General features: G+C 33.2%; 1 protein-coding gene across 5 annotated transcripts in view; it reads left to right on the forward strand.

Moving 5' to 3' along the window:
• Positions 1-17,976, forward strand: part of LOC145286068 (solute carrier family 66 member 2-like) — a 216,274-nt gene that overhangs the window by 181,588 nt on the left and 16,710 nt on the right. For all 5 annotated transcript variants that reach the window (XM_080134945.1, XM_080134857.1, XM_080135094.1 and 2 more), the window contains one exon: positions 10,594-10,810. In XM_080134945.1, coding sequence (XP_079991071.1) covers positions 10,594-10,810 — 217 coding nt within the window. The remainder of the gene's footprint in view (positions 1-10,593; positions 10,811-17,976) is intronic.

Raw genomic sequence — 17,976 nt, forward strand, 5'->3', positions numbered from 1 at the left:
TGACTATTTTAAAAAACTGATTACATATAATGATAGGAATGGGTATGTTTGATCTGGCAGAACGGTGGCTCATTAAAATTGTGGGGTCTGTGTTCGCGCCTGGTCCACAAAGTATGGAAATAAAAAATTAAAAAAAAAAACGTTTACAAGTGTTTTTGATATAGATCTACATAAGAATACTTTGATAAGTATGTTTCAACTTAAATAGGGATGGTATAATAAAATTGTGGGGTCTGCATTTGTGCCTGGCCTCCATAGAATGGAAATAGGCACAAACTTTAAAGACTTTTCATATCTATCTGTGTAAGTATACTTTTATAATTGTTTCAGTTTGAAGAAATATGGTATAATAAAATTATGAGGTGTTCGTTCGCGCTTGACTTCCATAGAATGGAAATATGTCACAAAGTTATACAAGGTTTTTTAATATAGATCCACAGAATATTGTGATTAGTGTTTCAGTGTGAACAGGTATGGTATAATAAATTATGGGATTTATCTGTTTTATGTTTACTTTCATCATATTTTGCTTTGGTTTTGATACCCGCAAATTCGAAGGTATCTCTTTACAACCCTTCCTTTTCATAACCTATCATACTTTAATAAATCAGAGTCCATTTTCTGTAGGCTGTTTTTGAACCCAGTCAACGACGGGTACTTTTGCTAGTATATATATATATATATATATATATATATATATATATAGTCATCTCTTTTTTTTTCATTTTTCTTAAACTTTTTCTTCTAGGGGATGGGACATCCAACCAGATGTCTAACATTTACCCCTATTGTAGTGAGTCCAACAAATAGATCTTTTCAGGATTCTAGCCGTCCCTTTCAGTGCAATCCTTTGTATTTCATTTGCACTTGGTTCACCGGGTATGCTTGCTATGTACTTTTTAAAGTTCTTTTTCATAAGCCCAGTTGCTCCTATAATGACTGGTATAATTGAAATGTCTTTTAATTTCCAATTTCGTTTCATATCATACATAAGTCCTTGATACTTTATCTTTTCCCTCTCAGCTCTGTTAAGCCCTGTATCATTGGGTACACTGACCTCTATTATGGTCGCTTTTTTGTTTGCTCTGTCCCAAATTACTATATCTGGTTTAACAGCTGCGTTTTCAAGATATGTACCAGTCGGGATTCAAGATATGTACCAGTCATAGTAAATGGTGTAGTTGTCATTCCCAACTGTTAGTTCAGGTATATGTTCCTAGGATTTTTTACTACACTGAATGTTGAGTTTCTTACATATCTTCCAGTGAAGGTATTTGCAAACTCCGTTATGGCGATCTGTATAATAACCATCTCCAAGTAGGACCTTGCAACTAGAAATCAGGTGGCCCACACTCTCAACCTCAGTGCTACAGAACCTGCATTTATTATTGTTGCTTAGACCACTCATCTTATATATATATATATATATATATATATATATAGATGATTGCATATGTTGCATTGTTTCATCATAAAATAAAATACTTTATAAAAATATTGCTGCTATCTTTCTTTATTTTCTTATCAAGCTGAGGATGCCAAACATTCACCCAATATTTTATATATTCCAACCAATAGATCTTTTTAAAATATATATATATGTGTGTGTGCGTGTGTGGAATAAATTAAAAAGGTAAAGAATGAAGTTTCATGGGAACTTCATTATATTATCAGGTCAATAAGGATTAAAGGAAATAAGGAAGAAAATTTTTTAGGGCATGGCATTTCAAAGCTAAATGCTTTTCATCAGGAGAGGGAAAGATACCGGCATAATACAAAAGTATAATTAAAAGTAAAAAGACAATTCAAACTTCAGAAATATTGTTGATGCTTTGATGAAGACTTTGTTCTTGTAAATATGTCTCTTAGCGACGCCATATTGTAATGTTAAGTGTCCGTTTCTGAAGCGAATAACTGGATTCCGGAATATGAGAATTTTCAGAGCTTAGCCAATTAGAATGGGTGGAATATGGCGAAGGAGAGGTTATTATTTATAAATCGGAGGTAGGGAAGATTGTCATCTCTATGTATATATGAGCCAGTTATGATCGGTGTAAGTACAGTATCTGTGGAACATATAAAATTGTTCCGGTGACAACTGGAAGCGGTGGTAGAACTAAATATTTAGAGACAAAAAATAGACTCCTTCCTCTGAAGATATTGTGATGGTGTTGCTCGTCGAATGCAATGTAGCATTTTATTATCACTACTGAATATGTATAAAATGGTGTCTGAAAGTTGCATAAGATAGTGGCTATTAGGCTAGATGTATTGAATTTGTATGTGGCATCTGTTGTTGTAAACCAACAATGTTTTGGTCCAGACGGGAATTTCTGCAGTCATTTTGTAGGCGATAATGATTGTATTACTGTAATTTCCTAGATGTCAATGAGACTGGTGCTTATCAAATGTTCAATATCTCTGCTACACTACATTTTCTTTTTTTTTTTTTACAGTGATCACCACTTATCAAGGCCCGGAAGCCACTCAGGGATAAGGGTTATTGCAAGTACAGTATGTTAGTGTGGAGATTTGCTGAAGTGTTTACTTAAGGGGGCGGTTCATTAGGAATTTGTTAACATTGGACTTGAAGACATCCAAGTTGTAGTCCGGTGGGAAGCAGGCAGACTGAACAGAGTTCCACAGGCGTGCAGTTCTAAGAAAGAAGCTCTGTTTATGTATATGTATTAAAATTAAAATGATTCTCTGCTGAGGTTGCTCCTGTTCTCTCTAAACTCAACAAATGCCTTATCAAATCGTGCTTTCCTGACTGCTAGAAAATTGCTTCTGCTGTACTAGTTTTCAAGAATTCTGATGACAGAATTGACACACTAAATTATCACCCCATTAGCTCCCTTCCTCTCTTTGCCAAAATTTCTCAGCCCTTAATCTCACTAAACTTCTTTCCGACCAACAGTATGGATTTAGGCAAGCCCATTTTACTGCAGATAACCTAACTGTAATCTCCGAACGTATATACTATGCACTGAATAAGACAGCAAAAGTTCTATGCACTGAATAAGACTTGCAAAAGTTCAAGTGTAATGTGAACAGACATCTCACTGCCCAACTCTCTACATAGTATCCCCGCAAATCTGATACCAAATAGTAGCCTCTTACGACTTGGTGGCACTGTGCCTTGTTTGAGATGAAATAACAGTAAAAATAAAACACCCACACATATACTATTATATAAAAGTCACTTTATGTGTGTGTAACTTTCTTCCTCATAGGTTCCAGAGCCTATCTTTTGTAAATTTCACACAGCGGTAATTTGTGTTCTTCAATATGTTTTGTTAAGAAATTCATCAGATAAGTATCGAAAATCGAAAAAATCCAAACCTAAAAATAGTCTCTTTTTTAAGTTTTACAGAAGAATATTTTATGTTTGCACCACAAATAGCTTGTTCTTAGAAAGAAACGGATTTGTGACATCTTGAAATATAGCTCAGTAGTAGAGTATTTGACTACAGATAGAATGATCCCGTGTTCAAGCCCGAGTGAATCTCACCATTTTATTTTAATTTTTTCTTATCACTAAATTCAATTTATGATAAAAGAGGTACCATTTAAAATCGTCACAAATCATTTATTTGCATATTTTAAAACTAAACATTAATCAGAAGTGAGTTTCCAGGGCATTCATCGTCAAGCCCAATTATCAGCTGATGTGATATTGTAAACAAACAGACAGCATTTGAACTACATCATCATCATTATTTATTTTACTTCTAAATTTTTTTGTGAATTAGTCCATTGGGCAAATTATTCCTCATAATATATAATATTCAATAGAGGATTGAGTCTATGATAATGCGTATGCAATCTGCATAAATTAAAATATCATGTTCAAATGAGTATCCATCTCTAATGTGTGTGTGTATATGTATGTGTGTGTGTATATATATATATATATATATATATATATATTACACACACACACACACTCAGTAACTGAGGGGCATCAAGCAGTTTTCTGAAATTAACCAACTGGACATAAGACATGAAAGAACCAAAGCATCTGCAAGTATCCCAGCCAATCCTCATTCTTGCCGTCATTGTGGGCTTGTTTGCAGATCTCTTGCAGGACTCGAATGCCATTTACGATTGAGTAGATGTAAGCATGCTACATCGAATTAAACCTGTTTAAGTTGTCAAGACCTCATATGTTGAAATCAACGGGAGAGTCCATGATGCACACACACACACACACACACACACACACACACACAATAACTGGGCACATAGATGACATATGAACTGAAGGGTCATCTATGTTCTTTGTCCTAATGGATGACGTTATCCTGTGTGTATAGAATTAAACAGATCAAGTAAACAAAATCAATAGTTTTAGTAATATGTCTATTGTCCTTTTTAATAAATTTCTAATTCATCGAAGGCAATACAATTCAGAGGTGTAACAGATAAACACAAGCTGAAGCAAAGTAAGACATAACGATGAAACAAGCTATGCAGATTTACCTTGTATATTCTTTTATACTTTTTATATTGCATTGTGTTCTTACGTTAGTGTGGTCTGATGGAAGTTCTATACTGTATGATATTTTGGGAAAATTTTTCTTCAGATATGTGTTCGACTTTAGTTTAAATGTGCATACAGGAGCTCTCTTAAATTTGCTTATTTGTTTCGATCCACCTCTGCATTTTAATGCCGTCTATAAAGACCCTAAACAATGCTTTAAGAAAACTACATTAATATGTTTTCAAAATATAAACCTAACCTTAACCTCCCAGATAAATTAACCTCCAAACTATACAAAACATATGTACATAAAATGATACGAAATAATCTAAAAGGATTAATCAACAAATCAACCTTTCTTTCTCTTCCTTACACTGGCTTATCAAGTTTTACTAGATTTTCAAAACTTGTAACTTTAACCATTTTTGTCCACTTATCACTCACGTCAGCTTCTACTTTCCATTATTATACAGCCTACGATTATTTGTCTTAATGCTCATCAACTTATGCTTTTAAAGTTTAAAAAATTTAAATCTTCACTGATTGCAGGTATGTATTTTTTTTCCAAATTCGTAATATTTTTTTGTAATTTTAACATTATACATTAAAAAAAACGTGATTAATTTTATTTTTTCAACAATGATTGGACTTTTGTTTATTCATGTTTGTTCCAAATGTATATATTTTATTTTTTTAATTTAAGCAAAATAAAAAAAAATTCTCTATTTTTTTATTTCTTTATTTTTTTTAATTGTTTGCTATTCTTTTTTTTGTAAGAGTAAGGTGATATAAATATATAAATAACAAAGATAAAAGGGAAAACTTAAAATTATGAAACGTTATAAAATTCATATTATGGTTTACTTTTCCAGCAATCGACAGTCATGCATTTTTCTCTTCATTTACTAGTGGGAGCTTCTTACCATTTATCAAAGCCCAAAAGCTACTCGAGGATAAGGATTAATGAGCGTCATGAGGCTGGTGAGACAACATTGTGATGAGCGATAATAATAGAACTTGGAAGCAACCATGTTATAGTCAGCTAGGAAGTCTCACAGTATTGTGTTCCATAGACGTGTAGTTCTAGAAAAACTTTGCTGATGGAATTTTCATTTAGTTCTAGGCATAGAGAATAAGGGAAATTGTTGACAGTTGTTGTAGAGTGTCTGCTGTGAATGTTCTACAGGGGAGGGGGCATAAATAGAAGCTCACTCGGCCATGAAAATAAAGACAGACTTGCAACGTCTCTTCTGTGAGAAAGAGGAAGTAGGGGGATAATCCATACAAAACTTAAGAGCAAACAGGTGGCTCCCTGTGCAGGGCGCCATCAATTTGTTTACGCTGCACCTGCTTGTGGTAGTCTTTCAAATTTATCCCTAATCATGGTTTCGCAAGCAAATTCCATTTAATTTATTTTCTTTCCTTAATCATTCATCAGTTATTTTCATTTGGCTTCTGGCAAAAAAATGCGCCCCAACCAAGTGGTTATACATTTTTTTTTTTTTTTTTTTTTTTTTTTTCTGAAGATGAAGTTTACCTCGAAAATTCAAGAACATGACACTAACGCCATCTGGTTTGCAATATTATGTTGATAAATAAGTAATTAACAGTTGAAAAGTATTGAAATCTTTCAATATTTTCATTTATTCTGTTTATCTTGTATAGCATCCAACACCATGTTTTTCTACAAGATTGCATTGCCATAGTCTTCAGGTGCAATTTCTTACACACTATGCAAAATGCTTCAAGCAAACTACATCCTCATTATTTTAATTTGATTTATTCATCTACATTTAATGCTGGTTTCAGTTTCTAGTAATCTTTAGTCGTTTAGAGACAGGGGAGGTAAAGAATTAGTTAGGGATTGTTGGTGAATTAGTATTAAAGTAAAGTCAGATGGATAATCTAACCAAACTCTGACAGAAAATCAGTTTTACCTCTATTTAATTAAGTTTGTACCTTAATTGCATATTTTTGTTCATTCTTTAAAATGTAGTGTGGAAATATCTCCACTGTAAAATGTTGAATTAGCAATGCACATAAAAAAAAAAATTGAAATTGCTTAATAGTATACAAAGATGCTTAATGATCCAAGAATGTTTTTAATTTTTTTAAATCTGACTAAAAATAAGGAACTAACTATTTTTGTGTCTCTCATCTTTGGATATTTTTCCCTCTTTAAGACCACATGCATTTTGTCACATTTTTTACACTACTTTTTCATATTTTTCGAACTTAGAATTAGTGGTATTTATGGAAGGATTTTTATTTTGAAGTGGGTGCCATTCGGATTTAGGATTAAGAGACTTTTTTAGAGTCCGACTTGTCACTCGGATTTAAGGTTAATGATGCAACAGGTTCAAGAGAGGTACTTTTAGGAGGTGGGCTTGTCGCTCAAACCTAGATTTAGTGGTAGTGTAATTTTTTTTATGTATATGCTAACTTTTAAAATCGAAAAACATCAAAAGAATTTCAAGTATTAACTGCTCTAAAAGGCAAGGATGGTCGGGAAATGGGGGATCATTATATATTAAATTTATATTGAAAAATGATCCGCCCTCTACTCTATAGTTACTCTTATCATTAATTTCGTCAAAACTTTTTAAATATATCATGTAGATAATTATTTATTAAAGCATGTGAAAGGATATTCATTTTGAACAAAATCGTGGTATTTTGAAGATTTAAAGTGTTTTTGTTTTTAAAATATGAATATTTCAATAGAACTACCTTGAACTACCTAAAGTGTTTTTATGGTTGGTGGCCATTACCAGTTGAATATCGCATTTAGCAGCAAGTCCTGGGAACATTTTACCAGAAAAAAAGAACAGTTAGCAATAACTTATACACCATCCACCATAACTATTTAATTCCTACAGCTAAGTACCTAGAAAAAGGAGCTATTGAACCTGACATAATGATATGGAAAAAGGAGAAAGTTAGGGTTCCCAGTGGTGCTGGTTTAAACAGAGATTATAGGGAAATGATAATGAAATAAGGTCTTATGTATGAAAAGAAGCTCTCCATTATTGCAGTAATTATAGTTGCAACCAAACTAATGAAAAAGAATTTCTAAAATCTAACTGGCAGATATACCCAGTGAATCAAGTGCAAGAGAGATACAATTTCTACTTAAGGGGACGGTTAGAATCTTTATAAGATCTCTCGGTTGCAATATTTGAGACAGTGGGTGAATATCTAACATCCAGTAGGATGCCCCGCCTAGAACAAAATAAGAAAATAAAGAAGAAATAAAATATCCTTTTCTTTTCTCCAAGGGAAAAGGTGACTAATTTTACCATTAGAACAGGTACCAACACCAATTTTCTGACACCTTTTGGTTTCAGAGCGTTGTCAAATTTACCGTTTTGTCTGACCATCTGATTTCACCTTTATGATAACTTACCAATGCACCTCTAACCAATTATACACCTGCCTTATGCACTTCTACACGAGAGATTGTTAGAAACTTGAACAAGCTAAACCATTTCTTTGAGAATAGACTAGTACTTAACCAGTTTCAAATTCAATCTATGGCAACTTTGCATCAGTATCTTACACAAGGTGCCGGAAGATGCTGAAGTGCTTATCCAATCAGCTGTCAGAAAGAAAAGTTTTAATGGAAGTGTGAAATTCATTAAATCAAGAAATATTTTTATAAACTGAAAATCGCTTTCAAGATTCCCCATGTTAAGAATAGAAGAATTTCTACATAGAAAGCCATTCTTAACATGGGGAAAGGAGGAGGATGCTTACATACCCTGCTGGAAGATGCCAACGTGAAGTTACTGGAGATTGACTCATAAATTCGACAAATACCTCTAGATGTTTAAGATCACAACTGCCATTTAAATTTGCTTGTGAAGCTATTACTAAGGTTAAACACAAGTTAAATAATATAAAATCTCAAAATAAAGGGAGACTACCACCGACAGGTGCAGTATAAATAAACTGATAGCACAATACAGAGCCATCTGTTGGCTGCCCGGTAAACTAGTCTGGCAGCAGTGGGATTATCAAGTTCCATTTTATGATTTGGTTTGGATTCAAAAAGTGCTGGACTATCAATTGCCAGAAAATATAGGAATCAGTGTTGGGACAATTAGTCTGGATTGGGAATCAGAAAAATCAGAACTCTTGAGAGTATCAGAATTGGAAAAATTTTAGCGTAATTTCCAATTCCAAAAACGATTCTATTAATTTTTCATTGCTGCTATGAATGATAAATATTTAATGATTTTTAGACTGAGTAATACAAAAAAAATTATATCATAATAATGACTTTAGGTAAAAATGGCACAAATGAATAATGTAGATGAAAATCTCAATAAGTTTCTCAAGTCACCATTTTTAATCAATTACAAGGAAAAGATTAGTGAAAAAATAATTAGAATGATCTGTTTTTGTAAAGTACCCCTCTTCCACATTATACAGGTTTTTACAGTAATCCGAAAATTGAAAAAAGAAAAGAACTATAATTAGATAAATTCAGAACAGAATCAGTAACTGTATCGGAATCTGGAAAAATATGGGAATCATCCCATCACTAATGTATTTCAGTGAAAACTTTTGTAAAGACATGAATGTGGATTTATCCAACCAACCTTGTGGCTTGAACCTGCTATTGACAGGAAACTTGTATCATTTGGTTTGCTATTTGATACAATGTAGAAGAAATGTTATCACATTTAAATGCACTAATCAGTTTTGGATGATTTAATTTGGTTTTAGCAAGAATTTAGCATTTTAGTTAAAAAAAATAAATAAATTGCCATTTTCTTACAGGATAGTATCAATCTCCTACACAAGCTTCTTTTTTTTTTTTTTTTTTTTTTTTTAAGATTCAACAACATACCTTTTTATCCAACAGATGCATCAATATTGAGACTCACACTGTTGACCTACAATCATCACTGACAGTTAATATATATAGAAATTAGTGATGAGACAATTAATCTGAATCATGAAAATTGGAATTAGAAATTTAAAAAGAATTGGAATTAGAAATTTAAAAAGAATTGGAATTAGAAATTTAAAAAGAATTGGAATTAGAAATTTAAAAAGAATTGGAATTAGAAATTTAAAAAGAATTGGAATTAGAAATTTAAAAAGAATTGGAATTAGAAATTTAAAAAGAATTGGAATTAGAAATTTAAAAAGAATTGGAATTAGAAATTTAGAACAGAATCAGTAATTGTTTGGAATCAAGTTTTTTTTTGGGGGGGGGGGATGTATTGGAATGTCCCATCACTAATCAGAATTACACCTGCATGCATAAATGTGAATGCACACAAATGTTGACTTGCAGAATTGAATGACATTTCACATATTTTGATACATTCAAGTTTCTATATTTCTATGGAATTTTCTTTCAATACTTTCTCTTTTAAATTACATTAATTTTTTTTTTTAATAATCAGCAATTTGACATCTTTTTCATTTTGTATTTGGTACTTGAAATGCAAACAGCCTATAAATAATTATTGTAAATGTTTAAATAATATACATACTTTTCTAATGTAGCCCTTATAAACGTTTCTCTGAGTAGATTATATTTGCCACTTTATAGCAATTTGCTATATATTTTGGTTTCCTCATTTTGTAGTTGATCATATATTTAAGGTTTCTATTTGATCCTGTTGATTTATTGTATAATCTTTTGATATCTTTACTTAGTATCATAAGCGTTAATCATATTCTTAATGTTTCTATTTGATATCTAATGCTAATGGTGAAACTTTATTTAAATAAAAAATTTCATCATCTCAGAAATGATCATACAGTGGTTGGGTGTTGATGTTGAGTTCTTGAAGCCTAAATAAATGATTTTTCCATAAATCATTTTAACATTTGTTTTATGTAAGTGTACAATAAAGTTGTTAGCAATGTAGAATACTGGGATTGATGTGAGATCAAATGAATGAAAGTCATATTTATATTATAAATCTTTGTATATCTATCAATTTTTCATATATATATATATATATATATATATATATATATATATATATACACACATAAAATCTCAACAACCAATGTGATAAAAATGTATGCAAATATTTTAAAATTTTATTTTTGTTTGTAATTTTGTATGTTTTTGTGTCTTTTAGATTTCGACACACGTTACTTCTGGAAATGGACGGACTTTGCGAGTTACCTTCAGTTTTTACTCTTCTTTGTGGCCTTTCTCACCTTAATGAACTTCATGTTTCTTGAAAGCACCTTCTACGTGGAAACGGTTGGTTTTTTGGCCGTTTTTGCTGAGGCTTGTCTAGGAATTCCTCAGTTTTATAAAAATTTTCAAAATAAGTCAACAATCGGAATGAGGTAAGCAAAACTTTCTGGTGACATATTAAATTAGTTATTAATTGAAAATTTTTCTTTATTTTTTTTACAATGCTACTAAATATTTGTGAGAATATCCGTCCATTATGTCCAGTGATGAATGAGGACATCTGTGTACTTCTCCCATTTTTATAGTATTTTGTAATTTCCAAGGTTTTTTGTCCCCCCCCCTCCAATAAAGTAGGGATTGGACCTTGTAATTCACTCCCATTCATTTGTTCGCACTTTTCTCAATGACCATGTCTTCGATTTTTTTTTTTTTTTTTTCCATAAACATTAGTCATGGTGAAAGTAAAATTTTCGCTTGTGGAGGGGAACCCTGCATGCTCAGCTTTTTTTTTTTTTACATTTCTTTAAATCATTTTACCTTTCTTCACTTACGTTATTAGTAATAATCTCATCTGCATATGACCACCATCACCACTGGTCTCTATTCTTATCCTCCCACCAAAGTTACATGTTCATAGAAAGTTCAATATTTGTCGTCAATGGTATGATGACATTGATGTCCAAATCGACATTGATTGACATGTTTTCAGTTACTTACAACTAGAGATCACAATAAACACAAAAGTCTAGATTTATCAGACGCTTCTCTACAGCTGCGAGACCTAGCCAATGAGAGCTGCAGATCTCAAAAGGCTGGTAGTTTGACCTATATTGCCTCTGCTGAATTCTGCAGGATTACTGGCACTATTTCGTTTTGAATACCTAAGTCAAGACGCGAGGCAGGATCACCCCCCCCCCCAACCAAACTCTTAAAACAGAAACTTTGCTGGTTTGGCCATGATGTGTGCCACAACCCAGAAGAGTTAATTTACAAAACAATAGCTCTAGGACCACTTCAAGGTCGACAAAGATACTCAGGAGGTCAGATGAAGACGTGATTACATACCATCAAAGCTAAAGTCTGACCTAGCTCTGATCCACACATCTACAGTGTTCGTGTAATCGCTATCTTAGCCATTGTGGTCTGTCTTCATCCAGGACAAGCCAGCTGAACACATCCTGGGTAAGTCAAGTTATTTTCGCATGACATCTTATCTCATTTGCTTCTTCTCCCACCATCTAAAACATTCTATATGCAAACAATCAAGCAAGATCATCAGTTTTGGTATGACTTGAGTTTAATTGTTTGAATCAAGAAAAAAATGAGTTTGCAAAGCCAGTTGAATTTTAAAAATAAAAAAAATTAGACTTTTTTTTGTTCGCTATATCTCCGTGCTCTTGCTATGGATTAAATAGTATTACTAATTCAAGTGATATTCCCTGTTGTTTATAATGAACTATTCCAATCTCCTGTTTTGTAGTTAGTTTTATTCCATTTGACTGCTAATAAACAAAGATAGACTGAAGTGGGAGTTATAGGAAGTGTATAAAATAAAACCTAATACTAAACGATGTAGAATGAAAGAATAAGACTAATAGATGTGTATCAGTACTTGCAGAGATCTAAGACTGGACAGCAAATAGGAAAGTTGGGCACTCTTCGAAGACATGAAAAGAAAACACCAGGCAAAACCATAAAGTTGCAAATGTAAGCAGTCAATCGCCACAATTGTGATCACTAGAGACTTAGCATAAGGACAGCAAGACAGTGTCGAACCTCTTATCAAACAAGAACGTCGGTGATAAACCTCGATAGTGAGCCAGTTAAGAATATTTTTCCAGCAAGCATTTGGTTTTTTCTCAGCTCACATATACAAATTCCGATTTGCTCATTTAGCTGTTCAAAGGGAAGCAACTCTGACTTTGAATCAATATTTTATTATGCTGGTTATATTTAAAAGCCAATATCAAAAAACTTATTGCAAATGGTTAGCTTTGTAATTAATCACATTGATAGAATCCTCTCAGAGTAATCTTAGGTTTTATTAAGAAGCATCATATGTATCATTATTAATATTGATTATTATAAATGTTATTAATATGTTAATATGTATTTTATTAAAATAAAAATGTCATAGCATGTCATAACATGTTCAAAAAATCTTTTAAAACAAATTTTCTTCAATTATGAAATTTCGTGTTTCAAGGTAGAAATTGTAAACACAGATTAAAATTGAAATTTAAAGTTTGACAACTTCAGTCTTTGAATATTAGTTTATAGTAAGATTGTACTTTGTGTGCTTTAATATATATTTAATATATATTAATGAATCACTCATCAGAGCCAAAAATCACTCATGGATAAATGTTAGAGATTAATGAATTATCATTTGAATGATGAAAAATATTGTGAGAGGATTGAAAATGATAAACAGGATGTACAAAATTTGATTACTCATCAAAATGCTTGACACTTGAAATTGGATTTGCTATTCAATTTTACAACTTTTAGAGATTTTGTTTTTTGTTTTTGTTAAAATATAAAATTTAACTCTGATATTGCTGTCACATGGCTGAAAACATGTGACTTTGTTTCACATATATTTAAGGAGAGTGAAACTGGTTGGAGTCAGTTGAAGCTGCAAGTTGTAATGCAAACATTTAGTGATTTACTTGTCAACTCTTGTATAAATTGTTGCTACCTGATATGGACTTCTATTATTGTACCTAAATCTGTTTTCCATTCTATGATATAACAAGTATAAATCAAAACATAAAGTGTAGTTTTTGGGTTAGGGTTTCTTTTTTTTGTAGCTTGTAGGCCAATAATAATCAAAACAAACACTGGTATATTATTTTATTATTGGAATCTTGAGTAATTTGTATATCTTCATCTTTGTAGTTGTTGTTTCATGACGTTTCGAACAACTATTCCTCTGGCATTCGTCAGGTGGTTAACCATGACGGGATAGGAATGCTGAGTCTTAGCTATACCCTCAATAATTACTGCCTTCCATAGTTGTTGTCTCTCACCACGTTTTGATCAATCCTCGGGACCTGCGTTGCAGTGGATAGAGGTGTTGAATCTCTATGGTTCCAGGTGAGCATTGTCTGAAGATAGTGGTTTCAATCCTATCCAAAGTAAGCCAGAGGATTAGTTGGCCAAAACGTGATGAGACAACAACTATGAAAGGCAGTAATTACTGAGGATACAATTAAGACTCGGCATTCCAATCCTCCATGGTTAATCGCCTGACAAAGGCCAGAGGAATAGTTGGCCGAAATGTCGTGAAACAACTATGAAGATGAGGATTAACAATCCGCAAGTAAATAAAAACAAAAAGTGTAATAAAAGTTTGTTATAAAAGTATGCCATGATTCCGATGAGGACCATGATAGATGGTATTTACTTCATTTCCACTGCAGGAAGAAGTGACACAAGGTTAGAATGAGGAGAGTCAAACCAGTGCCCGTAAAAGAGGAACAGCTTTGTCAGCATTCTCTAGTTAGGGCGTTTCAGATAGTAAACAATAAACTTACTCCACCTGAAGACAGGACTCAAGACCTGGGAAGGTGTACCTGCTAGGGCTACCCAGAACAAATACCTCAACCCACCAGATAACAGCTCACTGAAATGACTCAATTTCTGCTAAACTTATTGTCAAGATTGAAATTTCAACTGGCATGTATCACTGATCAGAACGTGTTAAATGTATTTATAGTCTCTGGATGTGTCCATTATTCCTAAAATGGGAAGATCAGTTTACCCCATAGTAATTTTGTTTGGGCTTTTTTAACAGTTTAAGGTTAATATTTTATACTAGTAGGACCCATGAAAATTTCACAGAATGAGATATATATTTAACTAGTGAGGGGTACCCAGCATTGCCCGGGTGTTTGGAGGTGTGTGGGGGGTTGAAACAAAAAAAAGTAAGTATGAGGATCGAACCCGAACCGTTGAGGCAAAGTTGTGAAAAAAAAACGTGCGACATTAACCATTGCCCCACCACGACATGCTTATGGAAACACGTGTGGATTTATTTAATTACTTGGATTTAGCAGGTGCTCGTTTTAATGAGTTAATGAGGTCAAGTTTGACTGCGGGATTTCATTTACTACTGAACGCTTTTTTTCCCTTCCCCCCAAGATGTTATAGGAAAAAGACTAACCCACATGCGGCAAGCGACAAATATTGAATATTTATCTTCCTGAAATCGGGCAAATTAAATAGACAGGCGAGCTTCGTTGTTAACTGTGAGATATTACGATTTATATGTGATATAAAAAGTTTTAAAAAGTTGTGAACTGACCGACCGCTTCTCTGAAGGAAGCCTTTTGTAGACACACAGAAAAAGCGAACACACATACATACATACATACATACATTTTCGCTTTTATATTTATAGATTAACAAATGTTTTGATAAAGCCGACATTTTTCTGGATAATGCAAAAACGAATTTTTGGGAGAGAAAAATCAATAACACACAGCAAATATGAGTGTATTAACATTTCTATGAAAATAGTGTCCATTGTATTTTAAATATAGAACTGACCCAGATAAGAGTAATTAAGTACTGATAAATACTCAAAGTAATATTGTGCTACATAGTTCAATACCAATAATAAAATCACATTTTAAGAGACAGTCTTTAATTTACTTCAGTTCAACACCTTTTGGCAGACAATGATTGTTCTTTTTTGCCCTGTTTTTTCGAATGTTCCCTTTTTATATAGAATTTCACTGACCTGTTTTTACTATTGATGCTTCACATCAAAGTTACTATGAGTTCCTTTCTCACACCATAAATACAATGATCATATATTATTACGATATTTGAAAACGAAGCTACTTCAAATGGAGGTCCAGGATTGCCAGATTGACCTTTTTAACCTTATTTAACTGCTTCACACTGCAGCAAAAAGTGGCACAAGGCTGGAAGATGCAAAAAATAGATACAGAACCATTGAAATTCCTTGGCAAAATTACAATTGATTTGAAACTTGGTCAGGTAACCGTTTACACTCTGGTTCATTTAGATCACCAAAGTCAAGCAACATTGAGCTTGGCCAGTATCAGGAGATAATGATCAACTTTGGATAATTAAAAGCTTTTACTATTAAAATACATTACAATTAGGAAATAAAGATTCTTTTTTTAAGCGTTTCTGAAAAGATCTAAAAATAGAACAGAATAGTGTTCTTTTGTTCCAAAGTTGAGGTGTTCCATTTTGGAAATTCCAGAAGCTTTCAAATCGACATGACTATAAATAGATGCTAATACTGTCATAAACTTCAGTTATTAAATCAGCTCTGAGAAGGAATGCTAGGTTGGGATGACCTTTCAATTATTTATGACTCTGGTCAATTTCCTCAGATAAAATCTGGTTGTAAGGAATTTCCTAAAACAAGCCTATTGCAAACGCCCTCACAAAGAACCGGACTCTTGGTAAATTTGACCAAATTAAAATATATTTTCTCAAACTCTGATGTTACACTGCGAAAAAAGTTAGTTTAACAAAAACCTGATTACCTCCCTTACACCCTTTTTCTTGTAAATATTTGGGTTCATTGTTTATCTGTTCAATAAATTCTTTTTTTCTCTTAAACTTAAATCCTTCCTTTTTTTTGCTGTTATAAATGTGAGTATGCATCATGTTGTGTCGGGCTAAACTTATCCTTCAATGCCACAATGAAGAATTCTCCATCCAAAACAGAACGAAAAAATGCAAGTCCAGATTATAAACAATATTTATTTTTTGGAGGTTACATGTAGTGCTTACTTCCTCAAAGTTGAATGGTGTACTTAAAAAAAACTAAATGTTTACCTGGCCAAAATGAGATACACCAGCCCCATTAACAGCCCCTTAGTCCTGAGACAGCTGGCCCAGAGAAGCACACTGGTGAAACTGTTCAGTAGCTCTCACCACGACTAACTGCCCTTTATCCAATTTTCAACTTCAACTCTTATTTTTCTTCCTTCTCCTCCTCCTCTTTATGCCTGTTGGATGCTGACTTTTTGTTTGGAGGTCATTATTTAGCTACCCAGAGGAGACATTCACTGAAGATAACATCCAACTAGTCTCTGGACATTGTTTCTTTTACAAAGCCGATCCCAGCAAGACTTTTTGCATTCACTGAGATACTTATTTTCCAAACAAAGAGAATATCTTTTGGGTGGTCTAACTCTGGTCAGAGATATTTTCAGTTCTTTGTCATCCCTCTTCTCTCGGCTTAAAATCTAACAACTGCACTATCCGCCACTAACATGCGTTAGCAAAATGCTGCCCAACACATGTTTACATATATAGCGCATAGGTATTGTTATGAAGTTGAGTGCGACATCTCATTTTGATTTGTGACGCTTTCTCACAAAAAAAACACAATTTAGCAGGAGCAGCAAATACATTATGGAATTTGAAGGGACAGCCCCAACCATGACAAATAATAGCAGCAGCAGCTAAAAACAACAATATTTACAAATCTTTACAAAATACTCAACTCTGGTTAATTTCCAACAGTTTGATTGGCTATCAAAATCCAATTTGACCAATCAGAAACTACTTGCCATGGAAGTCAGGCACTTCTATGTTTATGTTTAAAGAGAAAGGAGCCAAGCTAATCCTTGAGTACTGGTTTTATAGAGCCTGGCGCATGCCGCACGAATTCCTGTTAGTTGAGAATCCAACTTCAAAACCAAGGCGAGCAACCAACTTTAACCCTGGCCATTTTGGCCCCGGGTCTTGACTAAAACCAAGAGATGAGAAGTACTACAACTTCACCAGTCTACCACCGGTTAATACTGACTTCCACACCAGACCACTAGTCAAATCCCCAGTCTAAGGATCAACAAATCCACCTAAGGCGCTACTACTAGATGCTGCTACTTACACCAGGAGACTTGACAGCTTGCCCGAAAGATGAGATGGCTGCAGACAGTCGATATCGCTAACTGGCAGACGACAAATCTGTACCATGTTAGGATCAAAAAATCCATGAAGCACAGCTGAATAAACGTCCCACTTAAACGTAAGAACAACATTTTAATAACAAATAGACGACAAATCTGCTAAGTTGCTTCCCTTGACGTTTCCCAATGAAAAACAAACTCTTATTCTCCGATATTGTTATCAAAAACACCCAGCACAAAGAATAATACATATTGACATATTTTATCAACAAAATTATTATTTATGCTAAGTTATTTTCCTTGAACATATTCATGGAAAAATAAGCTCTTATTCTTTGATATTGTTATCAAAACACCACAAAGAATAACCGCCCCTACCTAAACGTGAGAGGAACAACATTTTAATAACA

This window comes from Euprymna scolopes, chromosome 1, assembly GCF_053919585.1.
Source record: "Euprymna scolopes isolate OS-2025 chromosome 1, ASM5391958v1, whole genome shotgun sequence".
Taxonomy (NCBI): domain Eukaryota; kingdom Metazoa; phylum Mollusca; class Cephalopoda; order Sepiida; family Sepiolidae; genus Euprymna; species Euprymna scolopes.